The sequence below is a fragment of the Oryzias melastigma genome, linkage group LG9, assembly GCF_002922805.2.
Source record: "Oryzias melastigma strain HK-1 linkage group LG9, ASM292280v2, whole genome shotgun sequence".
NCBI classification, from domain to species: domain Eukaryota; kingdom Metazoa; phylum Chordata; class Actinopteri; order Beloniformes; family Adrianichthyidae; genus Oryzias; species Oryzias melastigma.
The window spans coordinates 9,559,482-9,584,692 of NC_050520.1; the positions used below are offsets into that span (position 1 = coordinate 9,559,482).

Below are 25,211 nucleotides of genomic sequence, written 5' to 3' on the forward strand. Positions count from 1 at the left end.
ACTTTCAATAACTGAAAACAGCTTAAACGTGTTGCATTTTCATTCAGCATCTCTCAGAGTGATAACTGACAGCATATGAGCTGCTTTTTAAACACAAGCTGAAACCCGTTACTCACCAATATTCTCCACTGTGAAACAGTCTTCCTCGTTGAAATAGGTGATGTTGTTTTGGCTCCGAAGCTGCACGCAGTAGGGAAGCCAAACTGATGTGTGGTTTGCGTCAAAGAAGCACTCCCTGTTTAAATGGTTATACTCAGGACATTCCTTCCATTCACTTAAGGGAGGGCTGAAAAGATATACAGAGAAACCGTCAGAAGGAAGCACCTCAGCATTGGAATCACGCAGGCCTGGGTCGACTCTCACTCTTTCTTAAGGTAGAAGACTCTCAGGGCTCCAGGTGAGGACAGGTTGTGGAACGAACCCGGACTCCACCAACATCGGAATGTCTCCAGGTCCCTCGATACACATTCAGTAAAATGAGGCTCAAGGGGCGCTGGGAGAAAAAGAGGGGAAAAAATTACACGACCAGAAAAAGTGCAAGGAGATAATTACTGTCACTCTTAGTGATTTCTACAAACTCCCTAAAGAGTTTTTTTTAATTATCAATAGGAATTAACTCATCCAATTTACAAGATAGTTGAACTCGTTGAGTCTACAGAGCAAATTTATCTTTACAAATACGTCACAATATCCTTAAAACAGGCACAACAATGGTACGTTTCATTTTCCAACATCCCCTTAAGGTGGTCAAACAAGCCACAAGGGGGACACACCTGCACTCCCTTTATGATGCAGTCAAAAACGCCATAACCATAATTAAAACACTGGGAACACTTTTAAAATAGCTTAAAGAGTAACACAGCAGGACAGTTGGAGACTGACTCAACTCAGCCCAGATTTTAAAAATACAAAAAAAGGGGCAGGCTAGGAGGGGTAGGTGTGGTTTGGATCTGTGATTGATAGGCTAGCTCAGGGGTCTGCAAGCTGCGGCATCAGAGCCACATGTGGCTCTTTTATCCCTCCTTGGTGGCTCTCTGGCTGAAGAAAAATGAAATAGTAATTTTAAAAATTTTGGAAATAAGCAATTATTTCAGGAACATGCTAACATTTTTGGCTAATTTGTTATCCACTGGTGTTTTTAAAATTTTGCTTCTATTTTAGCAGCAGGCTAACTTTTCTGACAAGTTTAGTTTACAGAGGAATTTTAGGCCATTTAGGAGTTCAGCTAGTAATTAATCAACAAGCTAGCCTTGTTTTATTTTAGCTACTTTGGCCTCTAATTAAATTTTTTATACTAATTTAGAGCTTAGCTTTTATTTTAGCAACATGCTAACATTTTTGGCTGATTTAATTTACTGAGGAATTTTATGCTAATTTTGAGTTCTGCTAGTAATTAGGAAACAAGCTAGCTTTTTCGCTAATTTGGCCTCTACTAAAGGTAAATGGTAAAAATGTTTAAAAAATCAAACTTTGAGAAGTGCTAGGTTTTAATATATATATATTTGTTTTTTTTGTTTTTTTGTCCCAAAAAATAGATATAATTCGTATATATATTAACAAAAAAGAAAAGATGGTCATGAATGCAAATCCAAATTTCTTAAAGGCTAAAGTAAGACTATGCGGCTCCTTTTAGGTTTTGATCAGTAGAAAAAGAGCCCAAATGGCTCTTTTACTGTTAAAGGTTGCCGGCCCCTGGGCTAGCTAGTACTCACTGTGGGTCTTCAACATGGAGAGTGGTACAGAGCAAAGTGATGCCAGTATCTCTACAGAACTTTCTGTAGAGGTTGAGGATTTTTCTCCTTCACCTTCACTCGAGACAGGCACTCAGGGACCCGTAAAATGAAGCTTGCATCATCGCTAATAAAGGCTAACGTTCAAGCAGACAATCCCGAGTGAGATGTTCATTGAAAATCCATCACCAGGATTGAATTTTCTTTATACTGGAGCTGCAGAGCATGATGACGTGGAACTTACACCAGTTGACCAATCACAAAATTCAACTGTAATACCTCGTTTCAACCTGTAGGGGGCAGCACACAGACTTTAATTTCAGGAATTACGTTTATTTTAAATCATCAAAAATGTGGCAATGACCAACAGACAGCACTTTTAAAGCCCCATCTATAGAGATAAACAGCCAAAAATTTGACTTAGTGTTTTGTAACTCTTAATAATAATGAAGATATATAATTAAGCAATAATTTTTATTAAACTTGTTTACACATCTCATGGGTTATGGAATCAGTGAAAACGGTTTATGATGAATGGCACAAATAGGCACCCACAGTGCTAAAATGAAATAAAGTTGCCTAATATGCTAATTTGTTCTTAAACAAAAAGAAAGATGAATAATTTGCTGATTTATGTGTTGCATTAAATATCTGCCATCAACTTTGATCTATAAATATAGACCTTGAGGTCCTGAGTCAGCCCTTTGCACTGCTCTCCTGGCACACTATCATTTCTCATCAACAATTTCCCACCCGAAGTCCTGTAACAGACCTGTTCCTCATCCAAAATGCTGTTCCAGAGTTTGTTGCAGCCATACATAATCAACTAAGGGGTGTCATTGATTTAAGCTGCATTCGCACTCCCCTTGCTGTTTCATTTTCTTTCTGCCTGTGGGATAAATTCTAAGACAGATTGCTGCAGAGCTTTAGCTTAAAATTGTCTTTGTTTTATTTACACAAAAAACATTTTTACAGATTCAATGAATGGTAAATCTCACTTTAAAACAAAAAAAATTACCACATTCACACACACCTGCTCAGTATAAACACCTTTGTAAAACACTTGTTTCCACAGCTACTTCAACCAAATGCTGTTATCTACTGTCCACACTCACGAATTATTCACACAGAATATACACCATCACTTTGATTACTTTTCGCCCTTTAAACTTGACGTCAATGTAACCTCATTATTCACCCAACATCTACACAGTTGTGCTTTTCCCACCTTGCCTCCCCTGCACACTGTCATGGTTCCCAGAGAGTTGCTATTTCAACTCAGCCCTTCACCCTCCTGCCAGAAAATTCCAGTTGGCACTATCAAAGGATTCTGAAGGCAGTGCAAGCAAAGAGGAGCTTAGAGCTACAGCAGGACAGGTCACATTGAAAAAAAGGGTCAGTTTTGTGTTTACATGGCTCAGGGTTGTGTTACCTGGTGACCAAAAGACACGTTTTTCAGCAACTCTAGTATGAATTGTAATAAAAAGATCTAATCCGATGAAAATGTGTTTTTTTGTGTGTTTTTAACATGTTTTTGTGGCATCTTCCTGATAATGGAGTACATAATAAGAAATAAAACTAACCTTAAAGTTGCATTTCTGAGTGTTTCTTTATTTACATAATTGAGAATCAGAAGCAGATGAAAAATAGCAATTTGAAAAAGATTTTATGTATTAAATAGAAAATACGATGGTCGACTACAAGCTCCCACCACTGCAGCAACTTGTAGATGACTAAATCCATCGACGTCTTCATTTTACTCATCCAAGCTGACATTAAGCTCAAAATTGTTCAACTGGATAACTCTAATATTGCTTGCCATGTTTGTTGCGCCCGTATTGTTAGGTTGGGGCTGTTAGGGGAAGTAAACTAGAGAGAGAGAGTTGTATAGGAGGGGAAGAGGGGGTGGGGTTGCTCCATGTCAATGGTTTTACTACAATTCAGAGGAAAATTTCTCATGAACTACTGCCACTCTGCAGAAACTATGTCCTAGAAAATGAGACAGGGTTTATAATTTTGGCTAAAAAAGGGCATAATCGTATAATAATCAAAAGATGATCAAAGTGGGACAGAAACAGAAACAGAAGAAGCCTAAAATGATTACTTTATGACCTGAATCAAGCTAATTTTTTTGTTTTTTAGATGACCTTCAACCCGGAAGTCAGAAAATTCCCCCCTTAGTAGAACCTACACTTTGAACCTTTACAAAAATACTCAAAACGTTTTAAATGTTAGCTCAAAAGCTGCCAAATAGACGCAAAAAAACTTTGGAAATCAGTGAGGCTCTGACAGAAACCCATTTTTAAATGTCTTTGACAGCAAAATAACTGGTTCAGGTTGAATCCAACTCATAAGACTTATGTTTGGCAGATACAAATAAACTGTGAAACTGTTAATTCTGCCAGCCTTTATTTTATCTTAGGGGGAAAAAATAAGAATGTTTTTGCGGTTTGAAGGTGGAAAATGATGCTTCATCCTGTCAGCTACCACTTAAAAAAATATACACCACATTGCCTACAACCAGAGTTGGAAAACTAATCTTGTGCATTAGTAAGCATCTGCGTCATTCTGGCTGTTTATATGTACCTAGCCTGTTCTAGTGGAAAGCGTGTCGCCGTGCATCTGCACTGGTGTCAGCTTTAGGCCGTAATGTTCAAAACCCACTAAATAAAGCTCCAGCCTTTGCACCAGCTGGCTATCAGCGCTAAAAAGATGTTGAGAAAGGGGTGACTGGGGCTTATCAGCTCCCTGTTGTGAAATGCTTAACTGTAATGAGGAGAGGAAACAAGGCTATGACATTTTGAATTAACTGCTTTTCCAGCTCATTTGCAGAATGGAGTTAATGTTGATGGTTTGTCACGCTTCGAGAAGCTGCTAAGAGGAAGAAGAGAGATCAGAGAGAAAACCAATGAGGAAGACATGGGGAGGAAATCTGGGGACAGGCAAAAAATAAATAAATTAAATTCAAGATACTATTCAAAGCACCGAGGCAATTATTTTAACAAGTAATGAATAGAATTGTAATCTACTGATGGTGAAAAGGGGGGTCAAAAGATCACAACCTGAACATAAAAAATTCGCATTTCATACTTAAATACAATTTTTAAAATGTTATCAGTTTCAACTTTAGTCATTCAAGGTAATTTATTTTCATTATTTGCACCTCAAGGTTGAGGTTTCATTTATTTCCTCTTTTATGGAAAATGGCTAAAAAACTTAAATGTGTGAGTCTTGAGCACAATGAAACAAAAATTCTGGAGATTTTTGGAAGCCCTCCACAACAAAACAAAGAAAAAAGCTATGAAAACAAATGACTAGTGTGGGTTGTTATTAAGAGCTGTGATTTCAAGTGTTTTTCCAGTCCTTTTCTGGGCAGGAAGATGTCAATAGATTTCCTAATATCTGAATTCAGTGTTTTGGGCCAGCACGTGTTAGCATATCATGAATTCAGCTGTTGTTTAGTGTCCAGTCTTTCGAAAAGACACCAGATCCTGCAAGCAAACACTGAAAAAAAGAATTATATATCATGCAAAATTAACTTTTTTTTTATAATGTTCATTCCTAAAAAAAAAATACCCAAAAGCAGTATTGTGATCCATTCACGCATCTCTGAGCATTCCTCTAAAACGCTGCTCTCTGAGCTCCAGCCCTTCCCAAACCACAAAACAAGAGTGTCCTCCTACTGTAATGTACAAAAGTGGGGAACAGCCCCTTCTAGGAAGAGTCTGTGCTGCCAGCACCGCCCCTGGGCAACACAAACACCCAATTTATCCGCGGAGCTAGCGGTGATCAGCAAATCGCTTTCATTTTATAAACAATATACACATCTATCTTTGCAGAAGTTCAGATGTTCTTTGTTTTTGTGGGTGACACGCTGACATGAAAGTGAGGCCGGCTCTTGGTTGATGTCATGAAATGAACGGCACCTACAAGGAGCGAAAGGTGGTGTCTCAGAGACTGAAAATAACTAATATTTCATAAATAATTTGTTCTTTGGTGTGCTAAAGGTAATATACAATTATACAAATGGATATAGTTTACTCTGAAAGGCTCAAAATAGCACGATATGGTCCTTTAAGACTAACACAGTGCTAACGGCTATGGGAAATGTCTGAAATTATCAAAAGACTAACTTCCGTACAAACATTCCTGCCTGCTGCACCTAGATCTGTTATCCCTTCTGCTACAGAGTTTTGGAATGTTTATAACAATAAAAACCTGTTGAAATGTTAATAAAGTGAAAATGTTATGATAAATAAAAAGTTTACTTAAAAACAACTTGGACAGACGTAAAGAAGGCAGAGCTGTCGGAAAATGCTAATAGGAGCAGATCTTTTAGAAATATTTATATTTAAACTTTTTGATAATTAGTTACAAGGTTTGTAGACTTGAAACAACAAACGTACAAAAAATATACAAGTCACAGGAGTAAATAAAATCAAATCACTTAACTGTCGCACTGTTGGCCACAAAGAGAAAGTGACGTAATACTGATTGGGTAGCGGTTACAGATCGGGCTGCAACACCACCCACAACTTTTAATGAGCTGCTCTACAGAAAATATATCTTTAAAAAAAGGACACAGGCTTTTTGTTTTTTTGCTAAAAACTGCAAAATCATAATTTAAAGACCATTGTGAATGATTTTACAGAAGAAAAAAAAGCTACAAGCTGATAGGTTAGCATACAACGGTAAAAATGACGCTAGCTAGCATTATAGCTTTGGATTTGGCAGCAAGTTTGTGTTTTTTGTCCTTCATTGCTTCATATCCAACAATTTAATTGCTTCATTTGTCCATGAAGCAGGCACAGATTCAAACTATTATGTAAACGTGGAGCTTTAGTTCAGTAGTTTGGCCTGCCACATCACCATCCCCAGATATTTGCATACTGCTGCAACCTCAGTGTTTGTTTGTGTGTCTTTTTGTACGTCTATTTAGTTAACCAGTCTTGCAACACAAACTGAGCCTGACACTTGTGTCTGCCATGTCCTACATAGTGCTCCTGCACCGCAGACATGCTCAAAATTCCCACACGTGCTTTTCTCTGTGAAATACATGCGAAGAAATGCAAAGTGTGTGGAGCAAATGGCATAATTTGCATCCCACTTATTTGTAGATGCACTGAAAGTTAGTTAGTTTATTTAACTGTATTGTGTTTTTTAACTAAAGTGTGGGAAAAAAAAGAAAAAGCAAGAGAAAACATAGAGCGGGTCACAGATGATTGCAGGAGAAAGGTGAGATTCTGCAACATGACACAAACAACGGAACATAAACAGGTGTTATAAATAACTGCCTCATGCACACGGAGCTTTACACGATTGCTCGGACCCAGCCATCCACTCCAGATATAGTAAACATGCACCTTTCAAAACAAAAACAGAGCCTGAAAGCCCTATTGTTCAGCTCCATGAATGCATCCTGCCTTCTAGTGCCAGTGAGACCAGAGAACAAGACGTTTGGATGAAGAGACGTGGCTACATCTGCTCCTCCTGACTCCATGCAGAGCTCACGGCTTTGAAGTCACGCTCGGTCCAGCAAACAATGACCCAGAAGGCTCGTTCTGCTCCCAGGAACTTTTCAGCTCCAACTAATGATACTAATCGCTCATGATCCAGGGAGAGTCAACAGAATCGGAAACTCGGTTATATTAGACCCAAATAGCAATAAATTTATGAATGGAGCTGCTTGTCTTAATGAACAGAGCTTTTTTTTTCATCTTTTTCTTCTTCATGAAAATAGTTAATTGAGTTATCAATTGTAATAAAAATTAAATGGGTGTTAAAAGCCTTTCTACCTTTTTTCTTAATTCAGTTGAATTAAAAAATAATGTATTACGTTCTAAGCTGACTCATATTAAACGACTCATCAACTCTAACCTCATTTTAAACAAGACAGTGATGAGAGCGAAAGAGCTGCAACTGACTGTGGGAAAGGACATGTGTAATATAGAAAAATATCATTCAACCAACCATAAAAGTGAAAGTGGAAAACTTTAAACTGAAAGAGTGAAACTTCAAATAAAATTTGCATTAACTGCATACACACCTGTGTTTAGTTAAATAAAAAATGCTTTAACAAAGTATTTGTCTCCATGTGTAGATTTATTATGTAGTGACAAAAAAAATGGATCCAGTGCTCATGTTGTAATGATCGCTATTTGCAAAGCTGGTGGGTTCAGTCTTGTCCTTGGACAGCATATCAGTCATGTCATGTCGGGCATTCTAGATCTGATTGATTGACTATTTCTATGGACAGCTGTCTTTTATACAGGGATGCAAGATAGCTCCTACTGTAAGATGACTCGTAAATGAGTCGTAAATATTGCTGATTGATAAAGGATCCAAATGAAAATAAAATAATAAAATGTAAATCGATAAAATGTTCTTGTGGAATATATTTTTGGTCTGTTTTTGTTGATAATCTGTCTCTTAATGTTAAAATAATCCAATCAATAAAATAATACTAACAAAGTTCAATCAGAGCTAAAGAACTGGCTTAGAACAGTCTCAGCATTAGCTAATGGGTCACTTCAGACCTGAAAGGTGGAGAATCCAACACAAAATGATATTTGAATATGAATACAATTGTCACAAACAGGCAGACAGCTGGTTCCACGTGCAGGTTTATTAGTTCAGACAGGAAATAAGCACAGCTAAAAGACCACAAAGCTTAATCAGGGTCAGACAGGCAGAGGTCAATCACGGAAGAGGAGAGTAGAGGTGTCAGTGTCCAGGCTAGGGTCAGGGCAAGCGGCAAGCAATCAGAGATGAAGCAGGGTCAGAAATAGAATATCAGGTCCAGATAGAAACGCTCAGTAATGCAGGCAGGATGGCACAAACAATACTTCGCAATGAGTGTCAGCTGATAGCCACGGACTGTGCGCTGGGGCAGCTGGGAAATGTAGTATGTTAATATTATGGAGATGGCTCCTGCCGGGGACCAGAACGGGAGGCAGAGCTCTGACTGGAAAACAATACGTTTATGGAGTTTTAATTTAATAACCATGAAACTCTTTAAAGCTAAACTTTGGCAAAGTTACAACCAGTTTAGTTTTGATAGCTAAGTCTTGAAATAAATGACTTTAGACTTTTTCATGACTCAATATTTCCCAATATTCTCCCTGTTGGTCAGGTGTTTTACATGATAACCAATGGACACTTTGAGATTCTGAAAGCATTGATTTTTCTAATCTTAATTTTAAAGTCATCAAAGATGATAGTGTTCAACATGCTCAACATGGCTGTCAAAAACATAAAACAGAAACAAAACAATAGCTGTGTTGCACTATGAAATTGTGATAGTAAATTTGCTTAATGGAAACACAACATTTTCGGGGGAAAACGACTAGAATAAGACGCGGACGTTTCCTTTGATAGAAGATGATGATGAGCTCCAGTGCCGAGGTAGAAATTTGAATGTATCTGTTTTTGAATGACTTATCACGTGAGTTGCTTTGTGTTTATTCACATAATTATGTTTTAATTAAACAGTGTAATCTCAAAATTGGATTCTTTTTTCAACATTTCTAGAATTTTGATCAAGTTTGCGCATATGTCTACAGGAAAAGCAGCAAATGATAGACAAGACACAAAATGGTTGTTATGATTTCTTTTAGAAGGGAAATGGAGAGAAGTGTCTAGGATTTCCTGTGAGTGTTCTGCTCTAAGGACAATGGTTGAAACAGAAACAGCTTTGCAGAATTTCAACAAAAAAACAACATGAACAAAGACAATCAACGCAATGTGTATGTATTCCTTCCCTAAGGCTGTTTATTCAACAGAAAAACCAGATCAGTTATGGTCAGATAAATGGAAAAGAAAGCTCATCTAGAGAAATACCTTCTCTCTTCTACTCTGTCCATCACCTTCTATCAACACCAAACATATCTGTCCACTGCTTTGAAAGATTCCAACTTTGTTTTCAACTTCAGAAACCAAAACCCGCACAAGGCCCCAACTTTGCTGCACACACCCACAGCTCTTCTTTGAAGTCTGTGTAATTGCAGATTGTATGTACAAGCTAGACACACCAAATCTCTGCACAGCTACCACAGGTTACCCTGTCTGTGGCCATGAATACAGTCTGTCTCTGCAGGATCAGTGCAAGAACTTCACGAGAGAATAGACAGTGAATGTGTATGGGTGAATGGGACTAAATGGAAGTAGTATGTAAGTATACACCATTTACCATAGATCTAAACACTGCCAAACCTTTAACTATACAGAAGCGTTTCCAAACATTCACATTTGACCTGTTGTTTCAAAAGGAGAATTCCAGGAAATATCTTCTAGGTTAAACACATTGTTTTTTTGTTTGGTTTTCCAAAATTAAAATCTCAGATGCACAATATTTTAAGTAGGAAGGAGAGCAAGGCAACGTCAAGGTTGGAGCTTGTACGGCGTTGGATCATCACCTTCTGCTATGTGTTTACACAGCTTTAACAGTTGCTGACGAAGAGCAGGGCCGCCTCACCACAGTCTTCACAGGAAACCATTTGGAGATTGGAAGGAGAGAGACCAGTCAAAATGTTTAATGACTTGACCTCACCCAGTTGTCTCTGGTTTGCCACAGAGCTTTTCAGAGGGACAAGAGGGATTTGCAGGGATGAGGAGGTTTTTCTCTATCATGTTATTTCAAATTAGTGGAAATATTTGCTTTTTTTTCTCTTTGCTTTTTAGTTGGAAATGCCAACAGCAACTTTGTTTTTATGCATCCTGCTTACAGAGATTAGAATTGAAGTTTTAGAACAATTATTGTAATATGTCAGCACAAGTGACGTAAAAACCAGAACTGCAAAGTAAGGTAAGGAAAGGAACAGCAGCCAAAAGATACAAAACGCAAGATATTACAACACAATATTATCTTTTCAGCACAACTAAGCAGAAAAATAGATTCTGCTATTGAAACTCTAATGCCACATTCACACAAAAACACTAAATGCATATTCTTGAACACACTTTCAGCATATGGTGTTCACATTGGACTGTTGTTACGCAATACTAGCACATGCACCTGCTTGTGAAAGTGGTGCAAATCTCACAAATCTTGCTCCAGACTTTTTCTTCCACAGCTCTATCCCGATATATGAAAGAGTTGGTGTCATATGATTCAGTCCTTTCTCTTTCATGATCAATTGTCAAACAGTTGGCACTTCTGTGAATTAAAAGGGATGACATCCATACATCACCAGCAAATCTGAGTACCTGATAGGTCAAAGTTCAACAGGTTTCACTTTCAAAATGTGTTCAATGTTTTGTACCGAAAACAGACTTTAAAATTTGGGAGCACGAGTGTTTTAAACGCGGAAACCAGAAATGTGTTTTTCACGCACTGCCAAAGTCAGTTACAATACTACAATTATGAAGCATCCACTCGCAGAAAAATAGATCAGTTCACATCTTTCTTTTCTGAGCTGCCATCTGGGTCAGAACTGTACAGCTGGAAAGCTCTGATATTGTTTTTTAGCTACGCTAATATTAGCATGGGCTTGTGAGGTGCTATAAGCTAAGTGTAAACAAAGAGCTGATGGGAAATTAGCGGCGCTAGCTTCTGCCTCAACAGTCCCACCTTCAACCCAGAGGCCAATTTCTAATGAACCTCTGCTGCTCTGCAGAAAATATGTCTTAAATAACTACACAGCTAAAAACGACAATCATATTTAAGACCATTTGGAACGATTTTACAAAAGAATATAGTTGGTGTGTTTTATTTATTTATTTATACTAAATACCCTGAGTCACACTTAAGCATTCTCATCCTAAAGCAAAATCAGCAAACCAGAGGTGAAACTTGGGAGTCCTTCAAACAGATCATAGATCACTTTATCTCACAAAAGCAGATGTTGCACTGCTCACTCCTTAGAAGCAGAGAATAACTTTGGTCTTCACTTCTTGGCAGAGAAAGAGGAGAAGTGTTGGCATTCTTCAGTGGATTCCAGTTCTATGTCTGCAGCTGTTTTTCACTAAACTCACACACAAAAAAAGAGGTGCCCTTTAAAAATGTTTGGGTCTTCTGAACATATTGACTGTGGAGTCTTTATTGGCTCAGTTTAATCTACTTGAATGCTAAAAAAATATTAAAATGAACTGTTATTACATGCAGATTGTTTTTTTTTGTTTTTTTAATTGGGGCATGCTGGCAACATTTTTCTTCTTAAAACAAGCTTTAGAGGTTCAAATAAAAATACTGCCATATTGAAAAGCATTACTTTTACCTAAGTTAATTTCGAACTATTGGAATTTAAAAGTAATCTTTTACTTCACAGTCCTGCCTTAAATGTTTAATGTGACTCCTGTGAGGCTTTAAAGCAACTTTTGTTGTGTTACCTGCAGAAAAATATAAAATATAACCTAAGGTAATGTACATTTTGCATTTAAATAATCATGACAACTGTATAAAAAAAGTTAAGTAAAACATAGTACGGTTGAGATAATAAGTTAGCTTCTTCCCTCTCCTTTTCAAGCCATTTGACAATCATTATATATAATGGATTGTCATGTTTGTGTACTGTATGTATAAGTGAAAATAAGTCTATTTATAATTAGAGGTAGTTATAACCTTTAATCTCAAGAGGAAAGCTTTATTTATTTTATATAATCAAACTAATACCTTAAATAGAAATTAAAATATCTGTATTTCTTATTCTTATGATCCTTTTATTTGTTTTTATTGCAGAAATTTGCTTGAAATAAACAAATCAGTCAAACAATCAATCAAACAGAGGAGCCATATGCTTCAATGATGACTACTAGATTAGTATTTGTAATAAAATGTCATGGTAAGCATAAATCATCTGGGTTTTTTCAGTTTTGTTCATAAAAATTAACAAAAAATATTGTTTTAGTCAAAAAAGGGAGTTTATCATTCTTTTCAATATCTACTTTTCTTTTTTTCTCTGTATGTGGCATCATTGACAGTATATGAGAACTGGACTGAGTGAATGTGACATCATCCATAGAAAATGGTTTACTTCCAGCAACAACAAAATTTAGTCCATTCAAACGTCTAGTTTTTTATTTCGCAGCCATGTTGGATCCAGATGACATCAGTAAGCAGTGATTGGTCCGAGTCGGGCTGAGTCAGCGTTTCTATGGCAACCACTCTCATCAACCAGAAGTGAGGCAATTGGAACTCCAGATCCTTGCCACTTGAAAATTATCTTAGGAGAATCTGTCACTCAAATGCTTTACGTGAGACCACCTACTTTTACTGAGGTATCTGATTGGCCAGTTTAATAACATACTTTAGGAAATACGTCAATAAAAAATTGTATTGAGAACACGTTAAAAACAAGAAAAGTATTTCTGACAAACATAATGGCTGAGTTATAGCAGTTTATTTCTCTATAGAAGTCAATAGGATTTTGGCTTTTTGGAATCAGCAGGTACTTCCTGTTTGGAACGTCAGGGGGGGAGGAGTCACTCAGTCCAGTTCTTCTGTACAGTCAATGTGTGGGATGAAGTGTGATTTAAGTTGATGAATTTATGAACCAATAGGAATGTAAATATATTTGAATTTTTCAAACTTCCCAACATTTTGATCAAATAAAGTTTGAGTTGCTTTAATTGCAAGATGAAGCTGCAAATGTATTTGTAATTAATTTATCATTTCAAAGGGGTGGGCTAAAATAAGTTTGACTTTTGCCTATTCTCTTTCCAGCTTTGATAGAAATTACTAACATGGTTTATTGTTATTGTCATTTAAACTCTGTCCTTGAGATTTTTTTCTTCTTTTCACTTTTGTGCATAAAATGTTGAAAATGAATTTGGAAATAAATGTGTGCATGTTGGAAATAAATACAATAAAAATATCTGTATGTTTTGTAAGAATAAGAAAACGCTACAGAGAGGGTGTGGTGTAAATTCTTAATGGCCTCGCCTCCACACAGAAGTCTGGTTTGTATCCTCGGCCGCAGCATTCTTTCACCTAATTATTTCAAATGGTTCGGTAACAGCTGGACTCGCTGGCTGAGCATCCTGCATCCCTCCGTCCCTGGACTTTGACAGCGAAGTCCCGGCCGTGTGTTTACTCTGACTCTATTGATCACCGAGCAGCCTGACAGGCCAAATCAGGAAAGTGCAGCGTTTGCTCAACACTGAACCTTTCCACATGCATCCCAGCAAACACAGATTTCTGCAACTGATGTCTGGCGTGAGGATGTGATAACAAGTGTCAACATCATGTGGAGTCAAAACCTAAATCACATTTGTTAATATTTGATGGAGAACATCAAATCTGCACTGTTTTAGCAAAAGGTGCATATTTTTGTTCTTCACTTAGTCAAAAGTTAAGATTAATAACTCACCAGACTTTGTGCGATCCTGGTCAAAGAGAAAGGCAGATCCTGGAGTGGACAGCCAATCTAGTGAAGACATCATGAGCACGAGCAGGAGACTGGGGTAGAATACGTCAGCCATGATCCTGGAGGAACACAGGGGTGAATGAGAGAGAGGCCGAGACTCTGATTCCGTCGAACTGCATAAGTCCATTTTAAATACCCCCCTCCTCCCTGACTCCCTCCCTCTTTTACTCCTTTTCTTTCTAGCTGTCATTCAAGCACATATTGTGACTGCCATTTATTTTCAGCTTTGCAATATGAAACCCAACACGAGACGGGGAGATAATTAACTACCATGTCAGCTTTACTGTGCAGAATAAGACCACTGCCATGCAGCACTTCATTTAAACAGATATAAAATAATCAGATTCACACAATTTTGAACATTTCTTTTTGTTTTACAAAATAATTTTGAACATTTTTCAGATTTTTTTGAAAACTTAAACTTCAGATTCTTAGAATGTCAAGTGACTATAAGCACTTGGAAAAAACAAACTTGAACAAAAGAGTGAATTAGTCTGGATATATTTACATTAAATTAGAGCTTGTATAAAAACATAATAAAACTGAGACTGCTAGATTCTAAATAGCGACACAAATTAGTAACACTCAACACCTACTGCTGCTCTGGGCTGCAGCAGCAAATGAAAAATATATCAAATCAACAAATTTGCATCAGCATTTACACAAGACTGTTTGAGCACAAATGCATTGCAATGGCAGACACACATTTCAAATACACCTGGGATGCTCAAATGAGTGATATTTACCTGTTGAATAATTAGATTCTTGTTTTTGTCTCCATGAAATCACATTTTAAAGACACACCCCAATGAAAATGATTTTAGATAAAGAAAATTAAGCACAAAATTGCATTTATATGTAATTCTTTGTTCAAATCATTGTGAATAAGTGGCAAGCATTTTTATTTTATTTTAAAACGACTGGGCCACAAGCTGCCTGCTTTACTCCATTCTGATGCATCCACTTGTAGACGACTAGATCCATGTACATCTTTGTTTTCCTCATCTGAACTGTCATCAGGTTCAAAACTGTACAGCTGGATTGCTCCAATATTTCTCGCCATTTTTCTTACACCAGTAATATTAGATTGGGACTGTGAGGGGCAATAAACTAGGGGGAGAGCATGAAAACAGAGCTCTCAGCAATAAAAAGGGGGCGGGGTTGCTTCACGCCAGCGATCCCGCCTACAATACAGTAGTGAATTTGCTGCTCTGCAGAAAGTATGTTCTAGACAACAACATATTTTTCTATTCTTTGTCTAAAAATTACACAATCATAATTAAAAGACCACCGGGAACGCTTTTACGACAGATCAAAAGATGTTTGAAGTGGGACTTTAAGTTAATCCTTCTCAAATTTTCAATTCAACTCACAAACATTTTGAAACTTTTCTGCATCTTCTTCCAGCTGTTTGCAGTTTGTCATGACTAGTTACAGCTTGGATGGATCCCCTCGTTAAATTCACAAGATGCCACAACAATTAGATAGACACATCCAACAACTCTGTAAATATATTGCAAAAACAATGGAGCTTTTTTAGCAAATGTTCAGTGTTTCTCTCACACAGTCACCGCTCCAAAACAATTCAACTGCAAGCCCTGGTATTTAGGACTCTGGAATATTCTAAACCAAATGGTCTCTCCTGAGATTTGTTAAACAGCTTGTTAAGCAACCAAGATTGACTGAGTTCAAACACAAAACCAAAGACGTTGAAACATTTAAAAGAGCAAGAACCTCAATAAAAAAAAGAAAAGTTATTTTTACTAATGTTCTCAAAATGTGTTTGTCTGCAGGGATAATCTGGGAGGCATTGGTGTCTGTGTAAAATAAAAAAAAAGTAAAAGGCACATGAGAACCAGCTGGAAAAAGCCACAATTTCCACACTACAGTAGTATCGCCATGGTGGAAAAAGGTTGAAGGTGGCAAAGTTCTAGAAAACTGTTCAGTACAAATGAAAAGGAAAAAAGGCTGACAAAAAGTGATGGAAATTCACGTTAGCCACACGTCATTTTTCAAGCCAAAATGGACATTGCTGCATTGCCCACACGTATTTTAAGCACGTCCAAGGCTGGATTGTTTCCAGGACCCATTTGCTTATTTCTCCCAAACCGTATCCATAATCCTAACCTTAACCCTTCCTCTGGCTCTGTGTGGCCAAGGAAAAAGTTTAGTCCTTTTGAAAATTATGCAAGAATAGAATGTTTTACTGACATTTTCCAGGTCATTTTAGGAAGTGCAAAAATTTACAGTTGGGTTACATTTTTTGAACAAAAACAGCTGCCAAGAAAACATAGTCAGCATTGTCAATGCTCTGTAGAAACCCATTCTGTCTGTTTGCAGCATGGGTAGCTAACAATCCTGCATGCAGCTCCCAAAAGTAGACTATTGGTTGAAAAAGTCTGAGTCTAAAGCTTATTTCTTCAATCTGGTTTAGTTAGAACCCTAATTCAGGGAGTATTCAGACTGGAATAGTTTGTCGGTCCGGACCAAGTCCACTTAATGTGTTCAGACTATATTCAGACTGGCATCTCCCGGAGATTTCTGTTTCAAACTAAAGTTTGTAAACAAAAGCATGTGACTAAAGATCTCTTCAGACATTAGCCAGGAGTTATGAGGGCGGGGCAAAGCAACGGGAAAAGGAAAAATGGAAACTGGGACAGTTCACGTATTCAAATTTTATACTTCGCTGACCAGTTTTGAACATTTTTGCTTTGTGGTAAGGTGGAGGCATGCTGCGAGGCGGTTACTGAGGAGACCACGCCCATGAAGGTACAGTGATAAGTGTTAATATCAGGAAAACGGTGTGAGAAGCAATGTGTACCCAGTAAAACTTGTTTAGTGAGTTTGCACCCAAATGTGTCCGGTGTGAATACACCCCTAGTGTTTACGTTATTAGTGTTATTTTTGAAAAATCCATTCTAATATCAAGGATTCATGTAACCTAGCTAACTATAATGTTCTTCTTCCACGTTTTCTTGATCTGTACCTCAGCTGCGCATCCATTTTCTACGTATGCGTCATCATCTTTAGAATGATGGAGCTGCTGCAGTCTAATCTTTCTTTCTGTGGAGATGAAAGGCAGGGTACATCCTGAACAGGTCACTGGTCCGTGGCAGGGCCACACACACAGAAAAAGAAAAAAAAAAAAAAAAACACCACACACACACTGAACAGTTATGTGGATCCACATGTACTCCAAGGAGAACGAAATTACACCAGTCTGTGCCGGGTATCTGATCCTCGGGTCGTCTGTGACGGCAGGTTTTTAATTATCCCCAAAGTGAGAGTGGAAACCATATGGTGAGGCCTCTGTATGGCTAATGTCTGCGAGGGCTTACACTGAGACACGAGGGCAGCTGATTCAGGCTATTTTACACAAGGCTTCAGTCAAGTCAAAGGATTTTGTTCAAATATCAACAAAGTAAGGAAAATAGTGTACATTCACACAGTCCATGATGTCATGATGCAGCTCATCCTCCACCTCTGTGGAGTCCTTCCACTGACAGTCATGACAGCTGGGTGGGTCTGAGCAATGAAAGATGCAGAACAGAGTGTCCTGAGGACCAGGGTTGGGAAGCACTGCATTATGGGAAAGATTTTGTACATACCCTTTAATGTATTATGACCACATAAAACTTGAATTTTAAATTTCAACATAAAATTTTGGGTTAAATCTATTGTCACTAAAAACATAATCAAAAAGAAGCCTTCAGTCTTATATTTGAACACATTAACAAAAAATAGTGAAAAAAGGGTTCTAAACTTAATTTTATTATCAAATTCTTGACAAATATGTATATGAATTTAAGTTAAATTTTATGTTAATAATCAAGCGTGTTTCTCTATATATAAGAAGCTTCTGAATAATAGCAAAAAAAATAGATTGCTGTTTACTTTGCTCTATATTTGAGTGAAGTTAATCAAATCCTTAAAACGGCAATGTTAGATTTAAAGTTTGCCATTTTCAAAACGGGAAATGTTGGCAGGTTTTTGATTATTGAAAAAAGAAAAACACTTTTCTTAGCATATTTTCAGCCATTTAAAAAAATGTTTGCTGCTTTAACTGTTTCACACATATTTTAACTTGTTAACCTCTAGTTTGTCCACACAGAATATCCCAGTCTCCTCAGTCTCTATGGAAATGTATCTAAGTAAGTTTTTTTATATAGCACCTTTCACAAGCAAAGGTCACAAGGTGTCTCTATTTTAGATGTATGAATAAAAAAAAACAAAAAACTGCAATCTATATGTTTTCATTACTAAACAGGATTGTGTGTAAAGCAATATTAACCAACTTCCATAAGGTCCTCGTAGAAACACGTGCAAACTCTCACTGGTCAATAAGATGGTGCCAGTGGATGAGTTCTACAAGTCCAACTTCTAAATATAGGCCCAACCTTGAGTCCACACCCTTAGCTATTTACAGCTGTCTCCACAAGTTTGCTCAGCAGCTAACAATCCTGCATGCAGCTTTCATTTATCCCTACATTTTTCCTCTTCTGAGAATCTTTTCTGAACTTTCGCTAATCAAACTCTCCGTTTCCCACTCCGTTATATATCGTTCTATCCAACCGGAATTCCTAAGATCATTTCTTTTTATAATTTTAATGTGTTCAAATTGTCTTTTTAGCTTAAGACGAACAAGAAACATAACAATTCAAACAAGAAAGAGGCTGTTTTGAAAGATTTATGGTACAGATGAAACAGGATTCTTTTTTTGTTAAACGTTTGGCCTGATAAAAATATGTGCCCAGATGTCATTCAACTCCAGATCACACAAAGCAGAGAATGCTGGTTAAAGCTGTGCATCAGATCGCTCATAAAAGCTCTATTCTCTAGTCGTCAGCTCCCCGTCGTCTTCAGATCCCATCAAACCCTTTCAGTGTCTCTCAGTCTTTAGCCTCAAAACCTGTAATAAATCAATTTTCTCCTGTGGCTGAGGCACTGCTATCACAGTGATTAGCACATTTTTTCCATCAGTTAGGAAACCAAAGCGAAGGAGGACAAAGCAGCTCCTTCTCTCTACCTTGGCCTGGTTTTAATCCTGGAATGTCATCCCGATTTTGTCCACATTTGTCCCCCATCCTCTCTTGACCAATGACGGTTTTCTGAGAATCACAGGAAGGAGCGCCAAGTCCCAATCAGAATAGAGGGAGGCTCACTCCAGGCCTCATGGGGTCTCCTTTGGCAAAAATGTGCGGTCACCCCTCCTCCCCGGCCTCTACCTCTGGCCTACAGGGCTCGCTCGCATGCATGCAGCACACATTCACATGTTGACTTGCCACCTCGCTGCCTGCAACATGCCTCTCCCATGTTTTCTCAAATATCTATTAATCTTGTGTGTTTGGGAGGAAGCTGACAATGACAGGGAGGGAGCGGGGATTACAGGGAAAGGTTGGCAAGAGGGAAAGAAATGGAAAAGGTTAGAGAGTGAGAGGTCATCCTACACAGTCGCAGCTTCTGCAGAGGCAACACGTGCGCACACGCAGGCGTGCACAAAGCCATAGTGCAGGCCCAAGTTTAGCTTGAGGTTCCACAAAAAAATGTAGGAAACATATAAAGAGAGTGAGGAATGTCAGCTGGTATTCCCCGTTTCCACATTTACCAGCGTTTTTCACAATTACATAAAGACTATTAGCTTTATTTGATTTATTGATTTATTGATTAATTTCCCTTTTTTTTTAGAAACATAAACAAAAAAATTCAAAAAGAAGAAATTTGGATGACATGAAGTCAAGATTTTATGAGCAAAAAAATCCCAAGAGGACATCAAAATTCAGTACTGGAAGTACTCACCTGGAGTATTTTAATTGACAATCCTAACAATTAAATTTTTGTTCCTGTTTTCAGCTTTAAAAAGCCTAAATCATGCAATTCTTAAGGTTTTCAGAGTAAGCTATATCCATATATATGATATAGTGCTGCCACAAACGATTATTTTAAGAGTCGACTATCACTGATTATTTTTTTCCGATTAGTCGACTAATTGGGTCATACGCAAACTGGATGCTGAAAAGGCTAGAGCTGATAGCTGAAGATGCTGAAATTGATAACTAAAATCACTGAAGCTGAAAGCCAGTTAAACTATTAGTTTAATTCCAAATTAGCCTAAAAAAACTGAAAAAAGCTTTAATTAGCCAAAACAGCTAACATGCAGCTGAAATATTATCTAAACTCCAAAATAGCCTAAAAAACCTTCATAAATGCCAAAATAGTCCAAAAACTAGCATAATGGCATTATAGCTTTCCACTTTACTACACTCTGACTCCATATAATATAAAGTAACGACTAATTGACACTTAAATTAGCCGTCGACTTTTTTAATAGTCGATCAGTCGTCGATTAGTCGACTAATCGTGGCAGCCCTAATATGATGAAATATTATCTAAAAATTATTTTTTTAGTGCACTATGAGTTATTTTTAAAAACTGGACCCTGGAAATGAAATCACTAACATGCAGCAGTTTTTAATCAATTATTTGTTTTATTTCATTTATTTTTTTGCATATTTTGATTCTCTGACATGTCCGGTGTGTGTAACTTTTGCTTCTTAACCAGGACTACCTTAAAAAAGAGATCAGTCAATCTCAGAGGGATTTGTTTTCCAAGTTAAATAAAGGTTAAATAAATAAATAAACTCCTCTTCGTACCCAGAAAAAGGAAGACTCAGTCTCAAAAGGAACCACCTTTTCCTCCTTGTTGATGTCGTCTATTTCATGACGTCATCCTAGATTCAGCCTCGGCAGCCTGTCTGAGTTGGATGTTAGATGGATGTGCTTATTGTATATAAAAGCAATATGCACATCCATCTTCTTCTTCCTTGAAGAGGCTGTTCTCATTTTCTTACATCCCGATGTGAGGACCTTCTTGATTTTGTCGACTGGGAGGAGCTGGTGCTCAGAGAGCAGGTTTTGTGTTTTTCAATATAAATTGTTGTGCATCGGGAGCAGATGACAAAATTGTGTTTGAAAAGGAGCTTATTTGTGATGTAGAAAATACACTTGGTTATCCTGGGGTTTGGCTCGTCCACGCTCTAAGCAACAGGAAGGAGAAGGGTGGGGTTGCTCTGCACCACTAGTCCCGCCCACAAATCAGAGGCGATCTTCTAATGAACTAGTGTCGCTCTGCAGAAACTTTGTCCTAAGAAACAATTATTTTTTACTAAAAGCGGCATAATCCTAACTAAAAGAACACTGGAAACACTTTTATAATAGATAAAATGATGATCGGAGCGGTGCATTAAAATATGAAAATGTAGCAGTGAATCCAATAGAAGTGGTTGAAAACCCTTGGACATGAACCCTGGTTTGGCCGGGCGTACGACCGCCAGCCCTCTGATTGGCAGGCGACCGCTCTCCCTCCTGAGCTGCAGCCAGCCTCAGTTATTACACAAGAATCGTGTAAACAGATGCAATGGCTTCAACTTTTCCCCTTTCCTGCCAGTCTCTGTCTTTAAATAAGCAACACTAGAATAAATGGACCACTTTAGAATGAGTCCTCGTGTTCAGTCAGATGCAGTTGAGGCGAAGGACTCGCTGACTGAATCACTCGAGTCTCGACTCCACAGCTGCTTCTAACGGGACCGTCGCATGCTTTTGCTGCATGCGTGCGTGCGATCGGGCGGCCGCCTGCAGGCATGCATGTATTGCACTCGTGTGTTTGTGCGCACTCTTGGGCATGCAGATACGGCTACTGAATGGCTCTTATGTCTCCTTCTCTTATTTCATAAGAGAGTGTGGAAAAGTCCGAGTCAGCACACTGGCATAAGAGGAGCCTCTGCTGGAAGTGGATCAGGTCACACATCTGCAAACACTGCTCCTGTCTGTGTGTATGCAAGCCCGGAGAGGGAAAGAGTGCATGCAAGCTGCTGCATCTACGTGCATGTGCAGGACCAAATGCAAAGAATCGTAAAGCAGGAGTGTGAGTCCAGCAAAAACGGAGAAGCAGCATCTGGAAACTGGTGGATTTGCAGAACCCTATGATTTTAGACACCCAAATGCAATCTATCAGTGATGCTAAAAGAAAAAAGATCCACATACAAAACTTTTAAATTATTTAAAGCAGAGGGTACAGGCAGAAAAAATACATCAAATTTCCTCCTAAGTTAAATGAAGTCATCTGGATTTAAACTGCTCGGCGTTTAAATGATTTTAAAGAAGGAAAAAAAAAATTCCAATCCACCCACTTTTTCTTCTGGACTGAAAATATATTTCATTTCTCTTCTCCGGAGCTGCACACATCCTGACAACTTTACAGCGATTGTTTGTAAAACCTAATGGGTTACAGAGAGCTGTTGAGCTGTCACACAACACAGAACAGATGGATTTGGTGGAGTAACACCGATGGAGTTCCAAAAACACAACATTCATAACAAACAAACACCACCCACCTTTATAGCTGCAAGTTTTTTTGTATAAAACTACAAAAAAATACAACTTTTTAAACATCTTCTCCTATAATAAGACAGTTAACCCAAAAGTTTCAGCACAATTGTTTATGTATTTAAACTGTCTTCAAGTTTGGCTCCACGGGCTGTAAAATGCTTAAAATATGTAGAAAATCAATCCAATAGTTCTAAAGTTGGCATGTAACCAATTTATCTTTAATTGTGAAGATTAAAACAAAGTTCAGGCGCTTGGACATGATGATCCTGATTCTCGTGAAGCATCTTCTCAATCCCATATCAGACTTTTTAACTATTTAAAAGAATGTTTACGCAAAAAGATGAGGAGGAATGCAGTCAGCATGTTCAAGAAAAACACAGCTGAGTTCAGAATCTCTGTTTTAGGGTGAAAATCGGGGGAGATATGCCATGTTTGGAGCGCATGGAGCTTGAGAAAAGTCTGCAGTAAGCAGCCTGGATGTGTGGGCTGGAAAAAAAGCGCAGAAGTTTCGACACGATCGTGTGCGCTTTCCCAAATGAAAAGTACGCACCAAAGTTTTGGAAAACACGTCGGGACTTACTGCTCTAGAAGTCTGGAGGAGTACTTTTTCACAAGTTGGTCATCCACTGGTCCAGCGCCAGCCCCCGGCGGTCCCGCGGCTTCGCTCAGGCCCGAACAGGAGCTCCGCGCTCGAGCCGTTCACATCCCAAAGTCTCCCGGAGAGCCGTGCGCGTTCCCGGTCAGGACTTTGGGGGCTTCTTATCCGCTCATCGCTTTCGCCTTGTTTAAAGAGACACGCGTTCGACGAAGCAGAGAAAGTACCTGCTTTTGAGGCGGCGGTGAAGCGCCCTCATCCGCCGACAATCCGGGTCTGCTCCGTGAGGAGCGCGCAGGGGGACAGCCAGCGAGGGAGTGAGGGGCCAGCACTCCAAAATAAAATCCCCCCTGCTGCTGCAAGCTGCGAGGAAAAACGTATACATACACCCTCGAAATAGACTCTTTGGTGGGTCTTGACAAAACAAAGCAAAAAATTCAACTAATGCAATTTTTAAAGAATGTTTGTACTATACTCTGCAAAAACAAACACCTTAGAAATGGAAATAAGTCCAAAAATTATTTCCCCTTTGACATATTTTCTTCAAATAAGCCAATTAAAAAAATCTCCCAATGGGGTAAGAAAAATGATCTTACCAAGAATTCTAATTTCTTAGAGAAGAAAGTATTGTTTTCTTAAATACCCTGTAATAAGATTATTTTTCTTGCAATCAGAAGATTCCATTTTTACAGTGAAATCATGTACAGTGGTGGACTTACCAGTTTGGGGGCCCTGGCGAACAATAAGTCGGGTCCTCTGCAGTGGCATTAATCATGTCTTCTTTATAACCCTTATCCTGGGTAAAATGTATGTAACATATGTTTTCATTTGTTTGTTTGTTTGTTTTCATTTGTCAGGTTTTTACTTAAAAAAATACCATCCATCCATCTTCTTCCGGGTCACAGGGGCAGGAGTCTAAGCAAAGATACCCAGACTTCCCTCTCCCAGGCCACTTCTTCCAGCTCCTCTGGGGGGGACCCCGAGGTGTTCCCAGGGTTAGCCGAAAGACGTAGTTTCTCCAGCGTGTCCAGGGTCTTCCCCAGTGGGACATGCAGAGAACACCTCTCCAGGGAGGCGTCCTTGAGGCATCTAGACCATAGGATCAACCAGCTAAACTGGTTCCTCTCAATCTGGAGGAGAAGCGGCTCTACTCCGAGCACAAATCTACTTGAATAATGGATCAAAACAATATGAAGTGGCATCAACAACACAATTTCTCTCTTTTCTCTTCTCATTCTTGACTTTCTTTATTTTCTTTTTGAGCTCTTTTGATTCTATTCTTTTCCTTTTTCTTTGTCTTTCTTCCTGCATGTTTGGAAGCTCAGCATCACATTTTTGCTTTCTTTTTGATTGCTGCTTTTTTCTTTGTTTCTTTCTAAACTCTTGGAATTGTCTCTCTCTGCTAGCTAACTTGCTGTTCATGGAATATTGCATTGCTGCCGATTTACAGGGGAGGATAAAACACTTTCATATGAGTAGTCTTATACCATCTCTGTTTTTTTTTCTTTTACTACAGTATGACAAAGTCAAATTATGATGGCCATTAAAATTATTTAGAAATATTTCAATTGGAGCTCAAGGCCCCAAAAGTATTGGGGGGCCTAGGCAATCGCCTACCATTGGTGATTGGTAAGTCTTCCCCTGCGCATTCACTCTATATTTTGTATTTTTTCTGTGTGTACACCTACAAGTTTATGTGAGTTTTCAGTTCATCTTTGTCTCTATTTTATATTTATTTTGTGTCTATGTGTGAGTTTTATTTCTATTGTGGTGCAACTTTGATTTACTATTCACAACTAAATCAATGAAAAACAAATCAAAAGTAAATCAAGCAATTATTTGGTTCAGTTTTTACAAGTCCTTTTCTTTTCAAAGTAATGTGTCAAACATGCTAATGATTGTACGATACGATACAAATCTAACAACAACAGTAGCAATTAAAACAATGAAATAAGTTTATTCAAACCTGTCTCTTAAGGAAAACTGTAATTTCACTTAATTGAAATTAATAATTTAACAAAGATAATCATGTTCTTCATCATCATCAATATAGAATAACAATAATATAATTATTATATGTTTAAATATATGACAATGCATGTTTATCAAAATGTCACTAATGTCCCCAAAATTTTCTTT

At 38.1% G+C, this 25,211-nt stretch overlaps 1 protein-coding gene across 1 annotated transcript in view; it reads right to left on the reverse strand.

Annotated features, from left to right (window-relative positions):
- Positions 1–23,405, reverse strand: part of ghra (growth hormone receptor a) — a 35,658-nt gene extending 12,253 nt beyond the window's left edge. The window contains exons 1-4 of the mRNA XM_024274996.2: positions 23,058–23,405; positions 14,036–14,151; positions 364–493; positions 117–286 (exon numbers count right to left, since the gene is read on the reverse strand). Coding sequence (XP_024130764.1) covers positions 117–286; positions 364–493; positions 14,036–14,147 — 412 coding nt within the window. The 5' untranslated portion in view covers positions 14,148–14,151; positions 23,058–23,405. The remainder of the gene's footprint in view (positions 1–116; positions 287–363; positions 494–14,035; positions 14,152–23,057) is intronic.
- Between the last annotated feature and the right edge of the window lie 1,806 nt (positions 23,406–25,211).